The 23,590-nt window shown below is 44.8% G+C and overlaps 1 protein-coding gene across 6 annotated transcripts in view; it reads left to right on the forward strand.

The window, feature by feature from the left end:
* Window positions 1-19,290, forward strand: part of spata20 (spermatogenesis associated 20) — a 475,652-nt gene extending 456,362 nt beyond the window's left edge. For all 6 annotated transcript variants that reach the window (XM_085963329.1, XM_085963324.1, XM_085963327.1 and 3 more), the window contains one exon: window positions 17,902-19,290. In XM_085963329.1, coding sequence (XP_085819455.1) covers window positions 17,902-18,072 — 171 coding nt within the window. In that variant the 3' untranslated portion in view covers window positions 18,073-19,290. The remainder of the gene's footprint in view (window positions 1-17,901) is intronic.
* Window positions 19,291-23,590: the final 4,300 nt, after the last annotated feature.

Genomic DNA, 23,590 nt, shown 5'->3' on the forward strand with positions numbered 1-23,590 from the left:
CCCAGATTTCTTTCTCCCAAATTGGCCATTGGGTCTTTATCTGGTTTTTCGCCTCTCCCGGGAGATCACATGGGTTCGGGTGGATGCAGAGTGACATAAGATTTGAGGTTAGGATCAGATCAGCCATGATCTTATTGAATGGTGGAGCAGGCTCGAGGGGCCGATTGGCCTACTCCTGCTCCTATTTCTTATGTATGTACATACACAACACCCTAAATCTCCGTCTACACTGAATCAAGTATAGTGTGTTTAGATGCCAAGTAAAGTTTCCCCTACACCGCCGATCAAACACTCCCAGGTCACATCGAGTCTACAGCACAGAAACAGGTCATTCGGTCCAACTGGTATTTATGATCCACACGACCTCCTTCCACTCCTCTTCAACTAACCCTATCAGCATATCTTTCTATTCCTTTCTCCCCCATGTGCTTCCGCTTAAATGCATCTATGCTATTTTCCTCAACTACTCCCTGTGTTCCACATTCTTACCACTCTTCTGAATTCCCTATTGGATTTATTAGTGACTATCATATATTTATGACCTCTAGTTTTGGACTCCCCCACAAGTGGAAACATTTTCTCTGCATCTACCCTATCAAACCCTTTCATTATCTTAAAGACTTCCATCAGGTCACCCCCAAGCCTTCTCTTTTCTAGAGAAAAGAGCCCCAACCTGTTCAGCTTTCTGTGATAGGTATATCTTCTCAGCTCTGGTATCATCCTTGTGAATCTTTTTTTCACGTAGGCTGTCTGCTTTTCAATTCTTTCCCTCTAGAAATGAACCACGGGGCATGGTTTGCTTTCTATATGGTCTTACTAATTTGGGTCACTACTTTTCGTGACCCACAACCCGAGAATAAATAATAAAAAAGTTGGGACAGCAACTAGGAAGCTACAGTTGCGTGTGATGCCCTCCATTGTTGAATAGGCCATCATCACTCACTGTCATGGCTCACATATGGCGAGGTAATGAGGTTTGCTGTGTTTCTGGAGTCATACCCTAGCAAGAGATAATGTTTTCAGCAAGAGGAAACAGCAGCAGAAAACATGGTGAGGGGAGCAAAATCAAGATGCCTACAACACGGGTTAGATACAGAGTAAAGCACCCTCTGTATTGTCCCCATCAACTACTGGATCATGTGTAGCACGCTTAGATGCAGAGTAAAGCTCCCTTCACTACCCTAATAACGTGTATCAGTCCCAACTGCAGAATAGCACCCACACTGGAGCAATGTGAGATTTTCTATTTCTAGAAGAATGAGAGGCGATCTCATTGAAACTTATAACAGGACTAGACAGACTAGACGCAGGAAGGATGTTCCCGATGGTCGGGGAGTCCAGAGCCAGGGGTCACAGTCTAAGGATAAGGGGTAAGCCATTTAGGACAGAGATGAGGAGGAATTTCTTCACCCAGAGAGTGGTGAACCTGTGGAATTCTGTACCACAGAAGGCAGTAGAGGCCAATTCATTAAATATATTCAAGAAGGAGTTGGATATATTTCTTAAGGCTAAAGGGATCAAGGGATATGGGGAGAAAGCAGGGACAGGGCACTGAATTTGGATGATCAGCCATGATCTCATTGAATGGCGTAGCAGGCTCGAGGGGCTGAATGGCCTACTCCTGCTCCTATCTTCTATGTTACACTTGCCATCTGGTAGCCTTCCTCACATTGTTAATTTAGTGCCAGTTATCAGGCTGGGTTAGATTCAAACTCAGGCTCCAGAGATGAAAGACAAGTATCTAGCCTTGTCCCCTTGAGTTTCCATTTCACTCTCCTCTATTTGGTTTATTTTCTTTAACTCTAGAGCTACAAAAAGGGAGTATGAAAGGAGAGCTACAAAAAGGGTGTCTGAAAGGAAACTTGCAAGGGATATCAAAATCAACACTAAATTTTTTTACAATTATAGTAGGAAAAAGAGGGCAGTCAGGAGCAATGTTGGCCCCTTAAAAACTGAAAGCGGTGATATTGTCAGTGATAATAAGGAAATGGCGGACATGTTGAATAATTATTTTGCATCAGCATTTACAGTAGAGGAAGAGGATAGCATGCCAGAAATCCCAAGGAAACTAAATCAGGGACAGGGACTCAATAAAATTAATGTAAGTAAAATAACAGTAATGAAGAAAATAATGGCACTTAAGAGTGACAAATTCCCAGGGCCAGATGGTTTCCATCCCAGAGTTTTAAAGGAAGTAGGTGAGCACATTGCAGATGCCCTAAGTTCCAAAGTTCTCTCGATTCAGGAATCGTGTGTGAAGTTATCCACTTTGGTAGGAAAAACAAAAATGCAGAATATTTTTTGAATGGTGCGAGACTGGGAAATGTTTGCACTCAGAGGGACCTGGGTGTCCTTGTGCATGATTACAGAAAGTTAACATGCAAGTACAGCAAGCAATTAGGAAAGTAATTGGTATGTTAGCTTTTGTTGCAAAGGGATTAGAGTATAAGAGTAAAGAAGTCTTACTACAATTATACAGGGCATTGGTGAGGCCACACCTGGAGTACTATGTACAGTTCTGGTCTCCTTACCTAAGGAAAGACATATTTGCCTTAGAGGGAGTGCAGCGAAGGTTCACTAGTCTGGTTCCTGGGGTGAGGGGATTGCCCTGTGAAGAGAGATTGAGTAGACTAGGCCTATATTCCCTAGAGTTTAGAAGAATGAGAGGTGATCTAATTGAAACATATAAAATTCTTAAGGGGCTTGACAGGGTTAATGCTGGGAAAATGTTTCCCCTAGCTGGGGAATCTAGAACAGAGGGTCACAGTCACAGAATAAGGGGGAGGCCATTTAGGACTGAGATGAGGAGAAATTTCTTCACTCAAAGGGTTGTAAATCTTTGGCATTCTCTACCCCAGAGAGCTGTGGATGCTCAGTCATTGAGTATATTCAAGACAGAGGTCAATAAATTTTTGGGAACGAAGGAACATGGGGATAGAGTGGGAAGGTGGAGTTGAGGTAGAAGATCAGCCATGATCTTATTGAATGGCAGAGCAGGCTTGAAGGGCCAAATGACCTGCTCCTGCTCCTATTTCTTATGTTCTTATGTTCCTTTAGATTGGAAAATTGCGCATGTCACTCCACTATTTAAAAATGGTGAGAGAGGGAAACTAGGGAATTATAGACCAGTTAGACTAACATCTGTTGTCAGGAAATTGCTAAAGTCTATAATTAAGGATTGGGTGACTGAACATCTCAAATTTTCAGCTGATCAGAGAGAGCCAGCGTGGATTTGTGAAAGGTAGGTCATGCCTGACAAACCTGATTGAATTTTTTGAGGAGGTGACTTAAGTAGTGGACAGGGGAATGTCTATGGATGTTATTTATATGGACTTCTAGAAGGCATTTGATAAAGTCCCACATAAGAGACTGTTAACTAAGGTAGAAGCCCACGGAATTGAAGGCAAATTACTGACCTGGTTAGGAAATTGGCTGAGCAGCAGAGGACAGGCAGTAGGGATAATGGATAGGTACTCAAATTGGCAGGAGATGACTAGTGGTGTCCCACAGGGACCTGTGTTAGAGCCTCAACTATTCACAGTATTTATTAACGCCTTAGATGATGGCATAGAAAGTCATCTATCCAAAATTGATGATGACACAAAGATAGGCAGCATTGTAGGCAGTGTAGATGGAAGCATAAAATTACAAAGGGATATCAACAGATTAAGTGAATGGGCAAAACTGTGGCAAATGGATTTCAGTGTCGGCAAATGTGAGGTCATCCACTTTAGACCTAAAAAGGATAGAACAGGGTACTTTCTAAATGGTGAAAAGCTAAAAGCAGTGGAGGTCCAAAGATCATTAAATGTCATGAACAGGTACAGAAAATAATCAAAAAGGCTAATGGAATGCTGGCCTTTATATCTAGAGGACTAGAATACAAGGGGTAGAAGTTATGCTGCAGCTACACAAAACCCTGGTTGGACCACACCTGGAGCACTGTGACCAGTTCTGGGCTCCACACCTTAGGAAGGATAGATTGGCCTTGGAGGGAGTGTAGCGTAGGTTTACCAGAATGATACCAGGACTTCAAGGGTTAAGTTACAAGGAGAGATTATACAAACTAGGGTTGTACTCCCTAGAATTTAGACGGGTAAGGGGTGACCTGATCGAAGTTTTCAGGATATTAAGGGGAGCAGATTGGGTAGATAGAGAGGAACTATTCCACTGGTTGGAGATTCTAGGACTAGGGGGTATAGTCTAAAAATTAGAGCCAGACCTTTCAGGAGTGAAATTAGGAAACACTTCTACGCACAAAGGGTGGTAGAAGTTTGGAACTGTCTTCCGCAAATGGCAATTGATGCTGGATCAATTGCTAATTTTAAATCGGAGACTGATAGCTTTCTGTTAACCAAAGGTATTAAGGGATATGGGCCAAAGGCAGGTATATGGAGTTAGGTCGAAGATCAACCATGATCTCATTGAATGGCAGAGCAGGCTCGAGGGGCTGAATGGCCTCCTCCTGTTCCTAACTTCCTCTCAACTTTTTTTTTCCTCTGTCACTCCTTTCCCCTTTTTTGCACTATATTTCCCTTTCTATCTCTGTTCTTCCTGTAGCCTCTTTCCCTTCCTTTCCTTTCACAGACAATTCCTTTCTCTCTGGCATCCCCGGTCGACATAACGCAGTTTGATTTTGACCTAATGTGGTATTTATGGCAAGAAGCCCTTTTCCTTTCCCAGCGAACCGTTTTATGTCATATTCTTGTCACCCATTAATAAAAGCAGCATTACTCAAGGTTTGAGTGAAGCAGTCCTTGTTGGGAGCCTTTCGCTCTCAAAATACTGACCCCCTGAAACCAAGTTGACTTCCTTCTATGAAGTCTCCTGAGGCAATTACTATGCACTTAATAGCAAGGCTGCACAAACAACTGCAATATCAGACGTCTATTTCCCATGGCCTTTGCTCTCCAAGCCATTGAGGAATTCTCTTTCTCCTTATGACTGATAATAGGACATATCTCATTTTTTATCATCAACTTTCATTGGAGATGTTCCTCCCAACCCCCAATGGACCTTGGTTTTAACTCTTACAAGACCATCTTAGTCAAAGGCATCATTTAAGTAAAGGGCAAAGATAGATTGGCATTTTCTTGAGTAATCGAACTGTGTTAATTGAGAATTCCGGATTCCACACTAAATCAGACTCAGCCGAAGCGCGGTGCACAGGGCATTACTCTGAAGCACATTTGTCCAGTATTAGCTTGGTATCAGCTCCGTTAATTCAGTCGCGGTACATAAGGAGTTAAAAACCAATTGCCCTCAGAAATCATCTCCCTGTCTAACTTGATTCAGATGTTGTGAGAGTTACTGTCTGGTTGTCGCACAGGAGTTGGCTTAGGGAGGAGCCAAGTTGCACAATTGAAACAAAAGCATGCCATGACGTTTGTTCTGTTATGTCCTTGACTAGCAGCTCAGGAGACCATGGACCCCTATAACACGTGGAGACCCGGGCCCCTATACCACGTGGAGACCCGGGCCCCTATACCACGTGGAGACCCGGGCCCCTATACCACGTGGAGACCCGGGACCCTATACCACGTGGAGACCCGGGACCTTATAACACGTGGAGACTGCGGACCCTATAACGCGTGGAGACCCGGGCCCCCTATAACACGTGGCAACCTGGGACCCTATACCACGTGGAGACCCGGGACCCTATAACACATGGAGACTGCGGACCCTATAACACGTGGCGACCCGGGACCCTATACCACGTGGAGACCCGGGACCCTATAACACGTGGAGACCCGGGACCCTATAACACATGGAGACTGCGGACCCTATAACACGTGGAGACCCGGGACACTCATAAAGAGATGTTAGGACAGGTGACCAAAAGCTTGGTCACAGAGGCAGATTTTAAGGAGTGACTGAAAGAGGGAGAGAGAGGTGGAGAAGTCTGTGGGGGGAATTCCAGAGCTTGGGGCCGAGGCAGCTATGGTGGAGTGATGGAAATCAGGGATGCGCGAGAGGCCAGAACTGGAGGAGCACAGAGACCTCGGGGGGTGGTAGGGCTGGAGGAGGTCACAGAGATAGTGAGGAGCGAAGCCGTGGAGGGATTTGAACACAAGGATGAGAATTTTTAAATCAAGAGCCAGTGTAGTTCAGCGAGCACAGGGACACAGTAATGAAAATTTATTGATGAGATTTAAAAAAAATAAATGAACGTGGTTTAAATGTTTAACAGGCAGAGGAAGCAGGTATGAGGTGTGTAGGAGCTGCTGTAATACAGTGTGAATGTAAGGAAAAGAGTCACGGCAGTCAGTCACTTAAACATCATGTAATCCAATTCCATAAAGTTTACAAAAAGCAAAACTATCAGGGAAAGACTGCAGGGGTGATAATGTCTGCCTCTATCTTTTTTTCCCATTTTTTTTCTCTCTCACATGGCAGCTGTCTTTCAATCTGCCATCACAATTTACACATAATCTAGAGCCATCTTTTGTTGCATAACTTGTCCCATTACCATCTCCTTTTGCTTAGCACCATCATCCCTTTTGTCTCTTAACCTCTCCTGCCTTCCATCCTATCACAGACCTTCCCCTTTGTTCTTTCCTCCCCTCCCCCCTTTCCCTGCCCCTACACTTGCTTAAAAACCTGTTCCATCTCCAGCTTTTTCCAGTTCTGACGAAAGGTCATTGACCTGAACCGTTGACTCTGTTTCTCTCTCCACAGATACTGCCTGACCTGCTGAGTATTTCCAGCATTTTCTGCTTTTATTTCAGATTTCCAACATCCACAATATTTTGCTTTTGTGTTGTTGTAGGGGTGATACATCAACTGAAACATTTCCCGAATGGTTAGACGTCAGGTGGGATCCAACACTGACATTTTCACAGATCCTGTGGGCGAGCAGGCTGACTGCAGCTGTGCGCTGAGTCAGTCCGACAGGCTTGTATATTCTTCAGCACTCCTGAAATAAACAAATGTCTCCATTAACCTGTGCGAATGCAGGTCGACGGCAGCACGAGACAAACAGTCAGTGAAGAGGAAAAGCAAAATACTGCGGATGCTGAAACTCTGATGTAAGAACAGAAAATGCTGAAATACTCGGCCGTCAGGCAACATCTGTGGAGGGAGAAACAGATTTAACGTTTTAGGTCAGTTCTGACGAAGGGTCATCGACCTGAAACGTTAACTCTGTTTCTCTCTCCACAGATGCTGCCTGACCTGCTGAGTATTGCCAGCGTTTTCTGTTTTAAGTCAGTGAAGAGGTTTGAACAGGCCCAAGTGTATACACTTCATTCTCCACACTATAGGAAGGATATTGAGGTTTTAGAGACGGTACAAAGCAGATTCACTAAGATGCTGCCTTGTACAACCAAAGAGCGGTAACTATTATCCATTTGCATTAATGCCAATTTCTAAGTTACCGGTTATGGCGTCTTAAGTGCTCCGTTTATTTTGGGCAGAAACAGCTGTGTTTATTCACTACTTCGCGCCTCGTTAAGGTGCACTCAATGCAAGAACAAACAGAAGTAAATAGCATTTTGTTAAGGTGCAGTGAATGTAATAAAAGAGCCTGATTGAGGCAGACTTCACTTCCCTTAGGCTATGGCAGCTTTGTTGAGTGAGAAACATTATACAGTTTGCAGCCACTTGTGCTTAAGCAACGTTCAATGTGTGGCGGAGCCACCAAAGGACTCAGAGCGGTTGTACATAATTCCTTTAACAGCAATGTAGTTACTGTCTGTGCCTCTACCTTTAATTACACTGTTTGACTGTACAATGTCTAGTTACCTTTACAGCGCGGTTGCAGCGTGATGACGTCATGCCTTTAGTCACGTAATGCCCCGATGGCGGGACGAACGTCATGACGTCAGTCTTCTGACCAGAGGATCAGTCCTGGTGGAGCCCTCAAGGAGAGTAGACCTGTTATTGATGTGTTCTAGCAGTTTCCAGTTTAAACTCATTTCATTTCATTAAAGTTCATTATTTTAATTGCCTGAGTCGAACTCAGTCTTTTTGATAGGAACCTCTGTTCCTACAAATGCATTTAATGCACTTTACATTGAAACTGTCAGACAGATCGTTACTTTACAGCATATTGTGAGGATATTATGGCAGTAATCCAGCAGTTGTAATTTTATTTACACCAGAGACAAGAATACATTTCACACCTTTTCTTTTCAAACAACTGCCTGAATAGAAACTTTGTTAAGACTCTTGAGCAAGTGCAGTCCCAAGGGAGTGCTGCACTGTCGGAGGTGCCGTCTTTTGGATGAGACGTTAAACCGAGGCTGCGTCTGCCCATTCGGTTGTGCGTGCAGGATCCCATGGCGCGATTTGAAGAAGAGCAGGAGGGTTCTCCTCATGTCCTGGCTAACATTTATCCGTCAGCCATGGTTCAGTTGGCAGCATTCTTGTCTCCGAGTCAGTAGGTTGTGGGTTCAAGTCCTACTCTAGAGACTTAAGCACATAATCCAGGCTGACACTCCCAGTGCAGTGCTGAGGGAGTGCTGCACTGTCAGAGGTGCCGTCTTTCAGATGAGCCATTCAGCTGAGGCCCTGTTTGTCCTCTCAGGTCGGCGTAAAAGATCCCAGGGCGCTTATCCTTTAAGTTACTATTGCAATAGTAATATTTGATTTTCCAATTAAATACAAGAATATACACCATTCTATTTACCAAGTGTTATATTGTGGGATTGAGACAGCAGTGAATGTCTAAAATAGTCACAGATTCTACAAGAGAGCATAGCCTTAAAGTTAGAAGAGGCACTGACCTCCCATGGCATTGATTGTGTGTAGTCTGGGGTCTGGAGACACAAGTTATGATATTTAGCTGCCAAGGTAGAGCTGTGTTAAAACTGCCTGGCCCTTTAAGGCCACTGCACAACTATTCCTCGGAGGAATTGGCCCACATCATCTGGGCAATTAGAGAGTAAATGTAGCTGTTTGTAAATTCCTGACTCCTTTCCTTGGGGAGAAGCCATGTTATCAAGGTCGTAAAAAACAACAGGAAGCAACTAGAATAAAAACAGAAAATGCTGGAAACACTCAGCAGGTCAGGCAGCATCTGTGGAGATAGAAACAGAGTTAACGGTTCAGGTCAATGACCTTTCATCAGAACTGGAAAATGTTAGAGATGTAACAGATTTTAAGCAAGTGCAGGGAAAGAGGGGAGGGAAGGAAAGAGGCCGTGTGTATTTGCAACACCAAAATTCTGATTGGTCCCCTTGGATGACAAGATGCACCCAGCAGTTTCTCTGGATTATGTAATTAGATCCTCCCTGCCTATGTAATCAATTACTTTGTAAAGTGTAATTCAAGCCGTTCTGACTGCCTACTCCACACAGAACAGAGCTCACTTGGAACAGACAGCACTCACCCTCACAGGTTAAGATCTTCTCCCACCCCCCCAAACAAGTTCCTGCCCCTACCACCCAAGTTCCTGACCTTCTCCCCCCCATGTTGCTGACCCCCCCACATTTCTGACCACCACCCCCCCAAAATTCCTGACTTCCTCCCCCTCCGCCCAAATTTCTAACCTCCTCTCTTCCCCCATATTCTATAACTTCTCCCCCTGCCCAAGTTCCTCTTCCACCCCCACCCCGGTTTATGACCTTCACCCCCCAACGAGTCCCTGATCTCCCCCAGCCCCTCCATAGATGGGCATTGTGTGTGGGTCACAGATTGTTAACAGGTTTATTGGGTATGAAGTGAATAGTGACAATGTCATGACTTCTGGATTTCGTCTAGTTCAATGATGTCACTTGCCACACACGCACCGAGCTTTCCGAGAAATCAACCAGGTCTAGGGGGAGGAGAGGGAGAAGGTGGTGTGGGTGTAAAGAGGTGGGGTTGGAAGCACGTGATCCGTCTTACCATCTCGATCACGTTCTCGCTCTCATTCCCCCCTTTAGACCTGGATCATGTTCTTCCCCCATCACCACTGTGCTCTCCGTACTCTTTACCCCTGCAACCTGGCGAGTTCCTGACCTCTTCTCCCCTTCCGATCCTCTCTCTCTCCCCTCCACTCTCTCCCTCTCCTCTCTCTCCCCCTCCGCTCTCTCTCTTTCTCCCCCCTCCAATTCCCCCTCTCCTCCCCTCCGATTCCCTCTCTCTCCCCTCCAATCCCTCCTCTCTCTCCCCTCTGATCCTCTCTTTCTCCTTCCTCCGATTCCCTCGCCTTTTCTCTCCCCCTCCAATTCCTGCTCTCTCTCTCCCCATCCCCTTCTCTCTCTCCCCTCCTCTTTCTCTCCCTCCCCTCCTCTCTCTCTCTCTCTCTCTTTCTCTCCCCCTCCTCTCCCTCTCTCTCCCCCTCCGATTCTCTCTCTCTCCCTTCTCTCGCTCCCCCCTCCTCTCTCTCTCCCTCCCTCTCCCCCCTCTGATCCTCTCTTCTCCCGTTGCCAGCATGGATCCAGCGCCCTTCTCCCACGGTGCGAGGAAAGCGTGGCCCACGCTGGACTGCGGGCCGCAACTGTGGGGTACTGCGCATGCGTGGCCTCGTTAACAGTGCAAATGCGCAGAAGGCCGTGCAAATAGAAGGCCTGTGATAGGGTGGATGGCAGGAGTGATTAAATGAGAAAAGGTATGATAGTACAAAGCCAAAGGAAATGGTAATGGGACAAGTAAAGTAACAAGATGGGTCTAGAAGAGGTGTAACTGGGAATGGCAGAATCATCAACAGCTGCCACGTGAAAAAATAGGGGCCAAGGTTATGGTCTGAAATTGTTGAACTCAATGTTGAGTCCAGAAGGCTACAAAGTGCCTAATCGAAAGATAAGGTACTGTTCCTCAAGCTTATTGTTGGAAGTTTAAGAGGCCAAAGATAGAGCGGTCACCCAATCTGCATTTGGTCTCCCCAATGTAGAGGAGACCGCATCGTGAGCAGCGAATACAGTATACTAAATTGCAAGAAATACAAGTAAATCACTGTTTCACCTGGAAGGAGTGTTTGGGGCCCTGGACGATGGGAAGGGAGGAGGTAAAAGGGCAGGTGTTGCATCTCCTGCGCTTGCACGGGAAGGTGCCCTGGGAAGGGGAGGGGGTTTTGGGGGTGATTGAGGAGTGGACCAGGGTGTCGCGGAGGGAGCAGTGGAGGGGAAGATGTGTTTGGTGGTGGCATCATTCTGAAAATGGCGGAGGATGATCCGTTCAATGTGGAGGTTGGTGGGGTGAAAGGTGAGGACAAGGGGAACCCTGTCGTGGTTCTGGGAGGGAGGGGAAGGGGTGAGAGCAGAAGTGTGAGAAATGGAACGGACATGGTCGAGGGTCATGTCAACCACGGTAGAGGGAAATCCTCGGTTGAGGATAAAGGAAGACATGTCGGAAGCCCTAGTGTGGAAGGTGGCAGACAGATGCGATGGAGACAGAGAAACTGGGAGAATGGAATAGAGTCCTTACAGGAAGCGGGGTGGGAAGAAGTGTAGTCCAAGTAGATGTGGGAGTCAATGGGCTTATAGTGGATGTTTGTGGATAGCTTATCTCCAGAAACGGAGACAGAGAAGTCGAAGAAGGGAAGGGAAGAGTCGGAGATGTGAGGGAAGGGTGGAAATTGGAAACAAAGTGAATGAGATTTTCTAGTCCAAGGCGAGAGCAGGAAACGGCACTGATACAGTCATCAATATACCGGAAAAAGAGGTGAGGGAGGGGACCTGAGTAGGACGGGAACAAAGAATGTTCCACATATCGCACGAAAAGGCAGGCACCGCTAGGACCCATGCGGGTTCCCATAGCAACACCTTTAATTTAGAGGAAGTGAGTGAAGTCAAAGAAGAAGTTGTTCAATGTGAGAACAAGTTCAGCCAAGTGGAGGAGGGTGGTGGTGGATGGGGACTGGTTGGGCCTCTGTTCAAGGAAGCGGCCGTCCTGGTGAGGTGTAGGATGGAGGTGTAGAGAGATTGGACGTCCATAGTGAAAAGGAGACGGTTGGGGCCAGGAAACTGGAAACTGTTAAAGTGGCGGAGGGTGTCGGAAGAGTCGCGGGTGTAGGTGGAAAGAGACTGGACAAGGGGAGAAAAAATAGAGGCGAGATAGGAAGAAATCAATTCCGTGGGGCAAGAACAGGCTGAAACAATGGATCTACCAGGGCAGTCCTGTTTGTGGATCTTGGAAAGGAGGTAGAAGCGGGCTGTGCGGGGCTGGGGAACTATGAGGTTGGCGGCTGTAGAGGGAAGATCTGCAGAGGAGATGAGGTCAGTGACAGCCTTGGAAACAATGGCTTGATGTTCGGTGGTGGGGTCATGGTCCAGGGGGAGGTAGGAGGAGGTGTCAGAGAGTTGGCATTCAGCCTCCGCAAGATAGAGGTCGGTTCGCCAAACAACAACAGCTGGCTTTCTTTCAGTACTTTGAGGTGTGGCATTTGCGTTGTGATGAACGAACACTAAATGAAAGACTTTGCTATAATTTACAAAAACTTACATCGAACACATAAATTGTGTTTGCTCACCCACTGCAAGTAGACGGGTCGCCAACTCTGGTTGGTGTATTCCTGGAAGTTTCATCACACGACCTCCTATCTCAGTCGCCCCGCCCCCCACATTCCCGCCATTGGTCCATCCTCCGGGTCCCCCTACCTTCCCATGCCAATTGGAAAGCAAACAGACTCTTTGATACCCGATTGGATTAATCTCGACAGTTAGTCAAACAGCCTTTTTGCCCCCTCTCCAATATTTTTATAATTAGCAATTTAAAGCGTTCAAAGAAAAGGGAAAAAAAAACATTTTTTTTTAATGCCCCTATGATTGTTCTCCCGGGTTGCTCGTAACATTGTCCTGGAGATTGATCGTTAATTCCTGGAGACTCCAGGACAGTCCTGGAGGGGTGGCGAGCCTATTTGTTCTCCTCACACACCACAGTTACATAAATAAGTCTGTGCTCGTAATATGCTGTAGTTGCATAACTAAAATAACCCCTTGTACATAGGTACTTACATCATTTTTCCTGTCCGGTACCTCAGATAACATTCAAAAGTTCATGCTTTAACTTTGTTTTGATATTTTTTTAAAACCCACAAATTCACTATTACCTTTGAAGTATTCGCTCATTCCAATAATGGCTCCCTGGCTGTCAGTCCTCGGACCTTTTCTATCATTGAATTAGAGAAGGGAGAGGGGCCAGGACTGAAAGATGGAGACACTAGTCCATTCTGGGAGCTGTAGTCTGCTGTCTGGTTGAGCCTTGTCATTTCATTGACAAAGTAGGAGCTGTGTGAAGCCCTATGAAAGTCCCAAGCGTCTGAAAGAAGGACAGACCAGTGGGGGACATGTTCCCAAGAGTTTTCAAACACAGAAAAAACAACCATATGGGAAAAATTTTACAGGAAACTTTTTTTTATCCAGCACGGACGGGACCGACGTGGTGCCGGTTCATCAAAAATTCCAGATAACCGAACGCTATAGTAAAAGATAGGGAGAGCTGACAGCTCCGTATAAAGCAACAAACCCTGTTGCTTAGCAACAACTGTAGAACAATGGCCTCAAGTTTCAGGCGTCTCTGTAGCTTAGCAACAGCTGCAGCCACACCCTTGCACAGCACAGATGGAAGAAGGCAAAAAAATATGAAGTAAAACCTACTCCTGAATTTTGCCGGTTAACCGAGATTTCTGGTTATTTAGGTGCCGGTAAATCGAAAGTTTCCTGTATGTTTTTGAATTTGGTGCAATTTTTCTGGGTTTATTGTATTAAAAATGTTATTTCCGATACTGTGTCCTCAAACTACTGGGCAATCAAGATAGAGACCACGGATTTTCAAAAAATGTTTTGGGTGATTTCATTGGTTCCCCTGCTCCTTCTTGCTAGTTAATTTGTTGGTAGCTATTTGCTGATGGCTGATTCTTGATTTAATGGGGAGAATTTTAACCGACCCCATCTGGAGAGAACAGGGCCGGCCCACAGTTAAAATAGCTGTGCAAAGACTTACCACCCCGTTCCCACTCGATTCTCGCCATCATATTAGATGGGCCCTCTTTTAGCCATCCGAGGTGCTTGCCTGACTCGGGCGGGAGCCGCATTAATACATGCAGATCGGGGTTCCAAGCTGGTGGTTAGGACCCTAATGCCATTTAACAGCCTACTGAGCAGGGCCCTCTAAAGTAAGTCAGAAACGTTCCTTTAGTGCACTCGACTGTCAGCCTAGATTATGTGCTTCAGTCTCCAGAGTGGGGTTTTGAATTCACAACCTTATGAAGGGATAGTGCTACCAGCCCGTTAGCTGATGGCATAACATTGCTAGCCTGCATAGCATGTTGCCAGCCTCTTAATATCCACTGTCAAAATTCACCCCACAGGGGGGGCGCGCAAGCTGCGGCTGCCCCAATTGCATTCCATATTCCCTCAATCACTGATAGCAGGCACTCTGCTTTTAAGCTGGCTTTTATCAGTGCCCGTCAGTGAGGGAGGGTGGACACGCATGGCAGGCCTGTTTTATTCTGAAGCACCTCGTGCAGTCACGCACGAGGGTGGAATCTCACTGCTGATTGGGATTAATCTGTGGGCTATTTCTAGTCTGCTACTGCTGCACATTGTCCTGCCCCTACCATCTGTCAGCTTCTCTGCTCCACTCAATTGGCCTGAAGTGGTTAGCTGATGAAGCAAATATGGCACTTAAGTGGATAGAAATTGAAAATCGCCAATCCAAACAATTTTTCTGACTACTTGCCCTCCTGAATTGCTGGTGAGGGAGGAACAGCTGCTCTGCTGTTTGTACAAGTACTGTATGTGCCATATTATAGACCACGACCAAATTACACACCAATACCATATTATAGAGCACGACCAAATTACACACCAATACCATATTATAGACCACGACCAAATTACACACCAATACCATATTATAGACCACGACCAAATTACACACCAATACCATATTATAGACCACGACCAAATTACACACCAATACCATATTATAGACCACGACCAAATTACACACCAATACCATATTATAGAGCACGACCAAATTACACACCAATACCATATTATAGACCACGACCAAATTACACATCAATACCATATTATAGAGCACGACCAAATTACACACCATTACCATATTATAGACCACGACCAAATTACACATCAATACCATATTATAGAGCACGACCAAATTACACACCAATACCATATTATAGACCACGACCAAATTACACACCAATACCATATTATAGACCACGACCAAATTACACATCAATACCATATTATAGAGCACGACCAAATTACACACCAATACCATATTATAGACCACGACCAAATTACACACCAATACCATATTATAGACCACGACCAAATTACACACCAATACCATATTATAGACCACGACCAAATTACACACCAATACCATATTATAGACCACGACCAAATTACACACCAATACCATATTATAGAGCACGACCAAATTACACACCAATACCATATTATAGACCACGACCAAATTACACACCAATACCATATTATAGAGCACGACCAAATTACACACCAATACCATATTATAGACCACGACCAAATTACACACCAATACCATATTATAGACCACGACCAAATTACACACCAATACCATATTATAGACCACGACCAAATTATAGACCAATACCATATTATAGACCACGATCAAATTACACACCAATACCATATTATAGACCACGACCAAATTTCACACCAATACCATATTATAGACCACGACCAAATTACACACCAATACCATATTATAGACCACGACCAAATTACACACCAATACCATATTATAGACCACGACCAAATTACACACCAATACCATATTATAGACCACGACCAAATTACACACCAATACCATATTATAGACCACGACCAAATTACACACCAATACCATATTATAGACCACGACCAAATTACACACCAATACCATATTATAGACCACGACCAAATTACACACCAATACCATATTATAGACCACGACAAATTACACACCAATACCATATTATAGACCACGACCAAATTACACACCAATACCATATTATAGACCACTACCATATCATAGACCAATACCATATTATACACCAATTCCATATTATACACCAATACCATATTATAGACCACGACCAAATTACACACCAATACCATATTATAGACCACTACCATATCATAGACCAATACCATATTATAGACCAATACCATATACACCAATACCATATTATACACCAATACCATATTATACACCAATACCATATTATACACCAATACCATATTATACACCAATACCATATTATACACCAATACCAAATAATATACCGGTACCATATTATACACCAATACCATATTATACACTGGTACCATATAATATACCGGTACAGGAAACTTTGGTTTTTCCGGAGGCTAAATGTCCGGCAAGCTCGAGCCACCGGCAAAAATCAGGAGCCGTTTTGTTAGGTTTTTTTTCTTTTCGTTGCTTTTTTCTCAACAGTCAAGCTCTGCAAGGTCTCGCTGAAGCTGTTGCTAAGCTACAGAGACGCTACAGAGAGTATGGCCGACTGTTTAGAAGCTGTTGCTAAGCAACAGGGTTTGTTGCCAGATACGGAGCTCAAAATCTCCGTATGCTTCAACATTAGCGCTGGTTTGTCCGGCAGTTTTGAGGGAACAGCAACAGCTCGGTCCCGTCGGTGCCGGATAGCACAAAGTTTCCTGTACCATATTGTATAATACAAAAGGCAAAATACTGCCGATGCTGGAAATCTGAAATATAAACTGAAAATGCTGGAAATACTCAGCAGGTCAGGCAGCAGCTGTGAAGAGAGAAACAGAGTTAACGTTTCAGGTCGATGACCCTTTGTCAGAACTGGGAAAACATCACAGATGTAACAGGTTTTAAGTAAGTACAGAGGCAGGGAAAGCGGGGAGGGGAGGAAAGAACAAAAGGGAAGGTCTGTGATATGTCGAAAGGCAGGAGAGATTTAATCAACAGCAGAATCATTCCCAGCACCTGCTGTCAGAACAGATGGGAGCAGTGGTTAGGATCTGAAATTGTTGAACTCGATGTTGAGTCCTGAAGGCTGTAAAGTGCCTAATCGAAAGAGGAGGTGCTGTCCCTTGAGCTTCCATTGAGCCTCATTGGAACAGTGCAAGAGGCCGAGGACCGAGAGGTCTGAGTGGGAGTGTGAAGGAGAATTAAGATAGCAAGCAACCGGAAGCTCAGGGTGACGCTTGCGGACTGAACGGAGGTGTTCAGCAAAGTGATCACCCAATCTGCGTTTGGTCTCCCAATGTAGAGGAGACCGCATCGTGAGCAGTGAATACAGTACACTAAATTGCAAGAAGTAAATCGCTGTTTTACCTGGAAGAAATGTTTGAAGCCCTGGACGGTGGGAAGGTAGGAGGTATAAGGGCAGGTGTTGCATCTCTCGTGCTTGCATGGGAAGGTGCCATGGGAAGGGGAGGGGGTGTTGGAAGAGTGGACCAGGGTGTCGGGAAGGGAAGGGAAGGGTCTCTGTTACATACCAGTACCATATTATACACACATATCACACACCCTATCATTAAACATACTGATGGCATAACCCCACCCCAGAGACGACCGACTGCAGGTATAGTGGCCTAGTGGGTATGGTACTGGACTAGCGACCCAGAGGCCTGGTGTTGAAATCACACTATGACAAGTTGTGAAACTGAATTCAGTAAATCTGGTAATTTTGGGCAGGCACCAGCAAAATGACCATGAAAGCTGCCGTATTATCATAAAAATCTCATACAGGGAGCGACCTCCATCCCTACCGGGCTGCAATCTCATAGTAGATGGTTGACTCTTAATGTCGTCGGGGAAACTAGGGATGGGCAATACCTTGTCATTGTCACTGTCACCCAAGAACAAAGAAAACAAAAACAAAAATCACCATATTAGCCTGGAGTTAATCCTTGAATTCCATTTGTATTGTCTCTGCAATGCACCGTGTCCATTGTTAGTTCTAATAACCGTTTCCTTTATCTCCGTTAGATATTACTTTTAGCGGATGGGAACTCCGAGACCTTCCTGTACCAGTCGCTGCCCTTCCTGTCTACATTAGAATTAAAGGACGGCAAAGCCACCGCCTACGTTTGCCAGAACTTCACCTGCTCGCTGCCAGTTACCTCAGCCGGCGAGCTCCAGACTTTACTCATTAAATAACAAGTACAAAAGAAACGTGCAACATTGGGCAATTGGTTTGCTATAAATCCCTGCAAATATTGTATGATTCTCTACACTTGTTTTTTATTTAGCCTTGAAGAGTAATTATTTTGTTTTTGGCGAGATGGACAAGCTAAGGTTACTTTAGGATGGTTATTTGAGCACTGCAGTTCACAATGTGGCTTAATAGATCATTAGCAAGATATATGCAAACATAACCCGGCTTCCTTGTACTGAGGGAGTCCTGCACTGCCGGGGGTGCCGCTTTTCAAATGAAACGTTAAATCGAAACCCCTTCTGACCTGTCAGGTGGATGTAAAAGATCCCATGGCACTATTTTGAAGAAGAGCAGGGGAGTTCTCCCAGGTGTCCTGCCCAATATATATCCCTCAGCCAACATCAATAGAAAAACAGATTATCTGGTCATTGCTGTCCGTGGGAGCTTGCTGTGCGCAAATTGGCTGCCGCGTTCCCTACATTACAACAGTGACTACACTTGAAAAGTACTTCATTGGCTGTAAAGCGCTTTGGGACATCCTGAGATCGTGAAAGGAGCGGTATAAATGAAAGTCTTTCTTCTTTACCATCCCAGAAGCTGCATTAACCTACTGAGCCATCGGACACACTTCACCCCCTGCCCCCCCCATTGTCATGGCTTCTCCCCTCTGGTTGCCATCCACAGCAGTGCTGCAGATTCCACCAGAGCGCTCCTGAAGTGCAAGCACCCGTGAAGCAAGCTTTATTCTCCTCCCCACCTGAAAAAATTTGTCGCCGTTTCCCAAGACCCGTTCCCTTTTCTCTCCGCCCTGTGGCACAGTGGGGGGGCATGCCCGTGACGCTCGGTTTCCCGGTGCGGGATTCTTTCTCTGGTTGCACTGTATTGCGATCGCCGGCACTGTCATCGCCCTCCTTAATGAGGACTGAAAATAATAATGATCTGAATTAACATGCAGAGAGCGGAGTATTGCTCCCGCTGATGAATTAGCTGTGATTCCTGCTGTGGATGTAATTTGGACACCGAATGCAAGTGCCTCATTAGCGGAGAATGATCTGTTAACTGCAGACCCGATGTAATATATCTCTCATGATTTCCAAAACTGTGACAAACTTAGGGTGGTGATACAGTAATAGGTAATGTTAAAACATCTCTGAAAAGAACAAATGTTTAAAGATGACATGCAAATAAACACAGTCTCCTGTCAGACTTTCTGCACCGATCTCTCTCGAATTGGTGGCCTTTCCTTTCTGAAATTATCTGTAAAATATTTGATAACTTTAAGTTGATAATTTTTGACTCCTTAAATATTTGATGAAGTACATCCGACTTATTATAATGAACTGATTAAGGCGCATTAACAGATTAAGCAGATGCCTGAGATTTAATTTTGTACTCCTTCATTCAAGCACACATTTTAATTATATATTTTTTGCTCCTTTTCCAAATCTATTTCCCTTTTTCTCCCCCACTGAAGTCACTGACTCTTGGGGTATAGAAGGGGTAGCTAACTGACCCCCTTACCGGTCCTTATTACACACCGGTACCATATTACACACACACATTACACACCCTATTCCAGAGAACGTGAGTTCAAATCCCCACCATGACAGTTTAAGAATTTCAATACAGTTCAAGAAATCTGGAATAAAAAGCTGGTCTCAGTAAAAGTGATCGTGAAGCTGTCGGATTGTCGTATAAACCCAACTGGTTCACTCGTGTCCTTTAAGGAAGGAAACATGCCGTCCTTCACCACCACCCCTGGGTTGGCCTATATGTGACTTCAGTCCCTCACCAATGAAGTTGATTCTTAACTGCCCTCTGAAGTGGCCAAGCAAGCCACCCAGTTATGCCAAACCACTACCAGCGGTTGAAGAAGGAGGCCCACCACCACCATCTCAGCATAACGAGGGATGGGCAATAAATACCGGCCGTGCCAGTGATGCCCACGTCCCGAGAATGAATTTTTTTTAAAATTATGAGGTCAGGTTGCCTAAATTTGGCTTGTATTCTCTTAAGTCTAGAAGATTGAGGGATGATCTAATGTTTAACTGTTTAAGATGTTAAAAGAATTTGAAAGGTAGATAGAGAGAAACTGTTTCTTCTGGTGGGAGAATCATGGTCAACAGGACCTAATCTTAACATAGGAACTGGAGTAGGCCATTGAGCCTATTCCACCATTCAATGAGATCATGGCTGATCTGCGACCTAACTCCATGTAACCGCATTTGCCCCATATCCCTTTCATAGAATCATAGCAAGTTACAGCACGGAAGGAGGCCATTTCAGCCCATTGTGTCCGCGCCGGTCAACAAAGAGCTATCCAGCCTAATCCCACTTCCCAGCTCTTGGTCCGTAGCCCTGCAGGTTAGAGCATCCCAAGTGCACATCCAAGTACTTTTTAAATGTGGTTAGGGTTCCTGCCTCTACCACCCTTTCAGGCAGTGAGTTCCAGACCCCCACAACCCTCTGGGTGAAGAAATTTCCCCTCAAATCCCCTCAACCTTCCACCAATTACTTTAAATCTGTGCCCCCTGGTTTTTGACCCCTCTGCTAAGGGAAATCCATCCACTTTATCTATGCCCCTCATAATTTTATACACCTCAATAAGGTCTCCCCTCAGCCTCCTCTGTTCCAAGGAAAACAAACCCAGCCTATCCAGTCTTTCCCCATAGCTAAGATTCTCTACTCCCAGTAACATCCTTGTAAATCTCCTCTGTACCCCCTCTAGTGCAATCACATCTTTCCTGTAATGTGGTGACTAGAACTGCACGCAGTACTCTAGCTGAGGCCTAACTAGTGTTTTATACAGTTAAAGCATAACCCCCCCTGCTCTTGTGTTCTATGCCACGGTTAATAAAGGCAAGCATTCCGTATGCCTTCTTAACCACCTTATCTACCTGGCCTGCTACCTTCAGGGATCTGTGGACATGCACTCCAAGGTCCCTTTGTTCCTCTACACTACTCAGTGTCCTACCATTTAATGTGTATTCCCTTTCCTTGTTAGCCCTCCCCAAATGCATTACCTCACACTTCTCCGGATTGAATTCCATTTGCCACTGTTCTGCCGACCTGACCAATTTATTGATATCTTCCTGCAGTCTACAGCTTCCTTCTTCAGTATCAACCACACAGCCGATTTTAGTATCATCTGCAAACTTCTTAATCATACCCCCATATTCAAGTCTAGATCATTGCTATATACCACAAAAAGCAAGGGACCTAGCACTGAGCCCTGCGGAACCCCACTGGAAACAGCCTTCCATTCACAAGAACACCCATCAACCATTACCCTCTGCTTCCTGTCTCCGAGCCAGTTTTGAATCCAACTTGACACTTTGCCCTGGATTCCATGGTCATTCCTTTGGTTAACAAAAATCTATGATTCTCAGATTTAAAATTAGCAATTGATCTAGTATCATTTGCAGAAGAGTGTTCCAAAACTTTCAAACCCTGTGTGTGTAGAAGTATTTCCTAATTTCACTCCTGAAATGTCTGGCTCTAATTTTTAGACTATGTCCCCTAGTCCTAGACTACCCAACCAGCGGAAATCGTTTCTATCTTGAAAACTTCGATCAGATCACCCCTTAACCTTCTAAATTCTAGGGAATACAACCCTAATTTGTGTAAATCTCTCCTCGTAATTTAACCCTTGAAGGCCAAGTATCATTCTGGTAAACCTACGCTGCACTCCCTCCAAGGCCAATCTATCCTTCCTAAGGTGTGCTGCCCAGAGCTGCTCACAGCACTCCAGGTGTGGTCTAACCAGGGTCTTGTGTAGCTGCAGCATAACTTCTACCCCCTTGTATTCTAGTCCTCTCGATATAAAGGCCAGCATTCCATTAGCCTTTTTGATTATTTTCTGAACCTGTTCATGACATTTTAATGATCTTATGATCTATGTACCTGGACCCCCCGAGTCTCTTTGGACCTCCACTGTTTTTAGCTTTTCACCATTTAGAAAGTACCCTGTTCGACCCTTTTTAAGTCCAAAGAGGATGACCTCACATTTGCCTACATTGAAATCCATTTGCCACAGTTTTGCCCATTCACTTAATCTGTCGATATCCCTTTGTAATTTTATGCTTTCATCTACACTGCCTACAATGCCGCCTATCTTTGTGTCATCGGCAAATTTGGATTGATGACTTTCTATGTCATCATCTAAGGCGTTAATAAATACTGTGAATAGTTGAGGCCCCAACACAGATCCCTGCGGGACACCACTAGTCACATCCTGCCAATTAGAGTACCTACCCATTATCCCTACTGCCTGTCTCCTGCCGCTCAGCCAATTTCCTAATCAAGTCAGTAATTTGCCCTCAATTCCATTTGCTTAGTTAACACTGCCTACAACCTTAGTTAACAGTCTCTTATGTGGGACTTTATCAAATGCCTTCTGGAAGTCCATATAAATAACATCCATCGACATTCCCCTGTCCACTACTTTAATCACCTCCTCAAAAAATTCAATCAGGTTTGACAGGCATCACCTACCTTTCACAAATCTATGCTGGCTCTCTCTGATCAACTGAAATGTTTGAGGTGTTCAGTCACCCAATCCTTAATTATAGACTCTAGTAAAATTAGAGCTAGTCCATTTAGGACAAAATCAGGAAGCACCATTTCACACAAAGGGTAGTAGAAATTTGAAACTTTCCCCCCAAAAGACTGTGGATGCTGGGGGACAATTGGAGTTTTCAAAACTGAGCTAGATAGATTATTGTTCGGCAAGGGTATTATCTTCCAACATTCGATAGACTCTGGAACAGTTCCCATGGATTGGAGGGTAGCTAATGTAACCCCACTATTTAAAAAAGGTGGTCGAGAGAAAACGGGGAATTATAGACTGGTAAGCCTGACATCGGTAGTGGGGAAAATGCTCGAGTCCATTATAAAAGATGTAATAGCAGAGCACTTGGAAAACAGTGAGAGAATCGGACAAAGTCAACATGGATTTACAAAAGGTAAATCGTGCTTGACTAATCTACTGGAATTTTTTGAGGATGTAACTGGTAAAATAGATAAGGGAGAACCAGTGGATGTGGTGTATTTGGACTTTCAGAAGGCTTTCGATAAGGTCCCGCATAAGAGATTAGCGTGTAAAGTTAAGGCACATGGGATTGGGGGCAAGGTATTGACTTGGATAGAGAACTGGTTGGCAGACAGAAAGCAAAGAGTTGGAATAAACAGGTCTTTTTCCGAATGGCAGGCAGTGACTAGTGGGGTACCGCAGGGATCGGTCCTTGGACCCCAGCTATTCACAATATATATTAATGATCTAGACAAGGGAACTAGATGTAATATCTCCAAATTTGCAGACGACACAAAGCTGGGTGGGCGTGTGTGCTGTGAGGAGGATGCCGAGAAACTACAGGATGATTTGGACAGGTTGGGTGATTGGGCAGAAGCATGGCAGATGCAATATAACGTGGATAAATGTGAGGTTATCCACTTTGGTGTCAAAAACAGGAAGGCAGATTATTATCTGAATGGCAATAGATTGGGAAAAGGGGAAGTGCA

Source organism: Somniosus microcephalus, chromosome 21, assembly GCF_052327205.1.
Source record: "Somniosus microcephalus isolate GS21.2 chromosome 21, FLI_Smic_1.0, whole genome shotgun sequence".
NCBI classification, from domain to species: domain Eukaryota; kingdom Metazoa; phylum Chordata; class Chondrichthyes; order Squaliformes; family Somniosidae; genus Somniosus; species Somniosus microcephalus.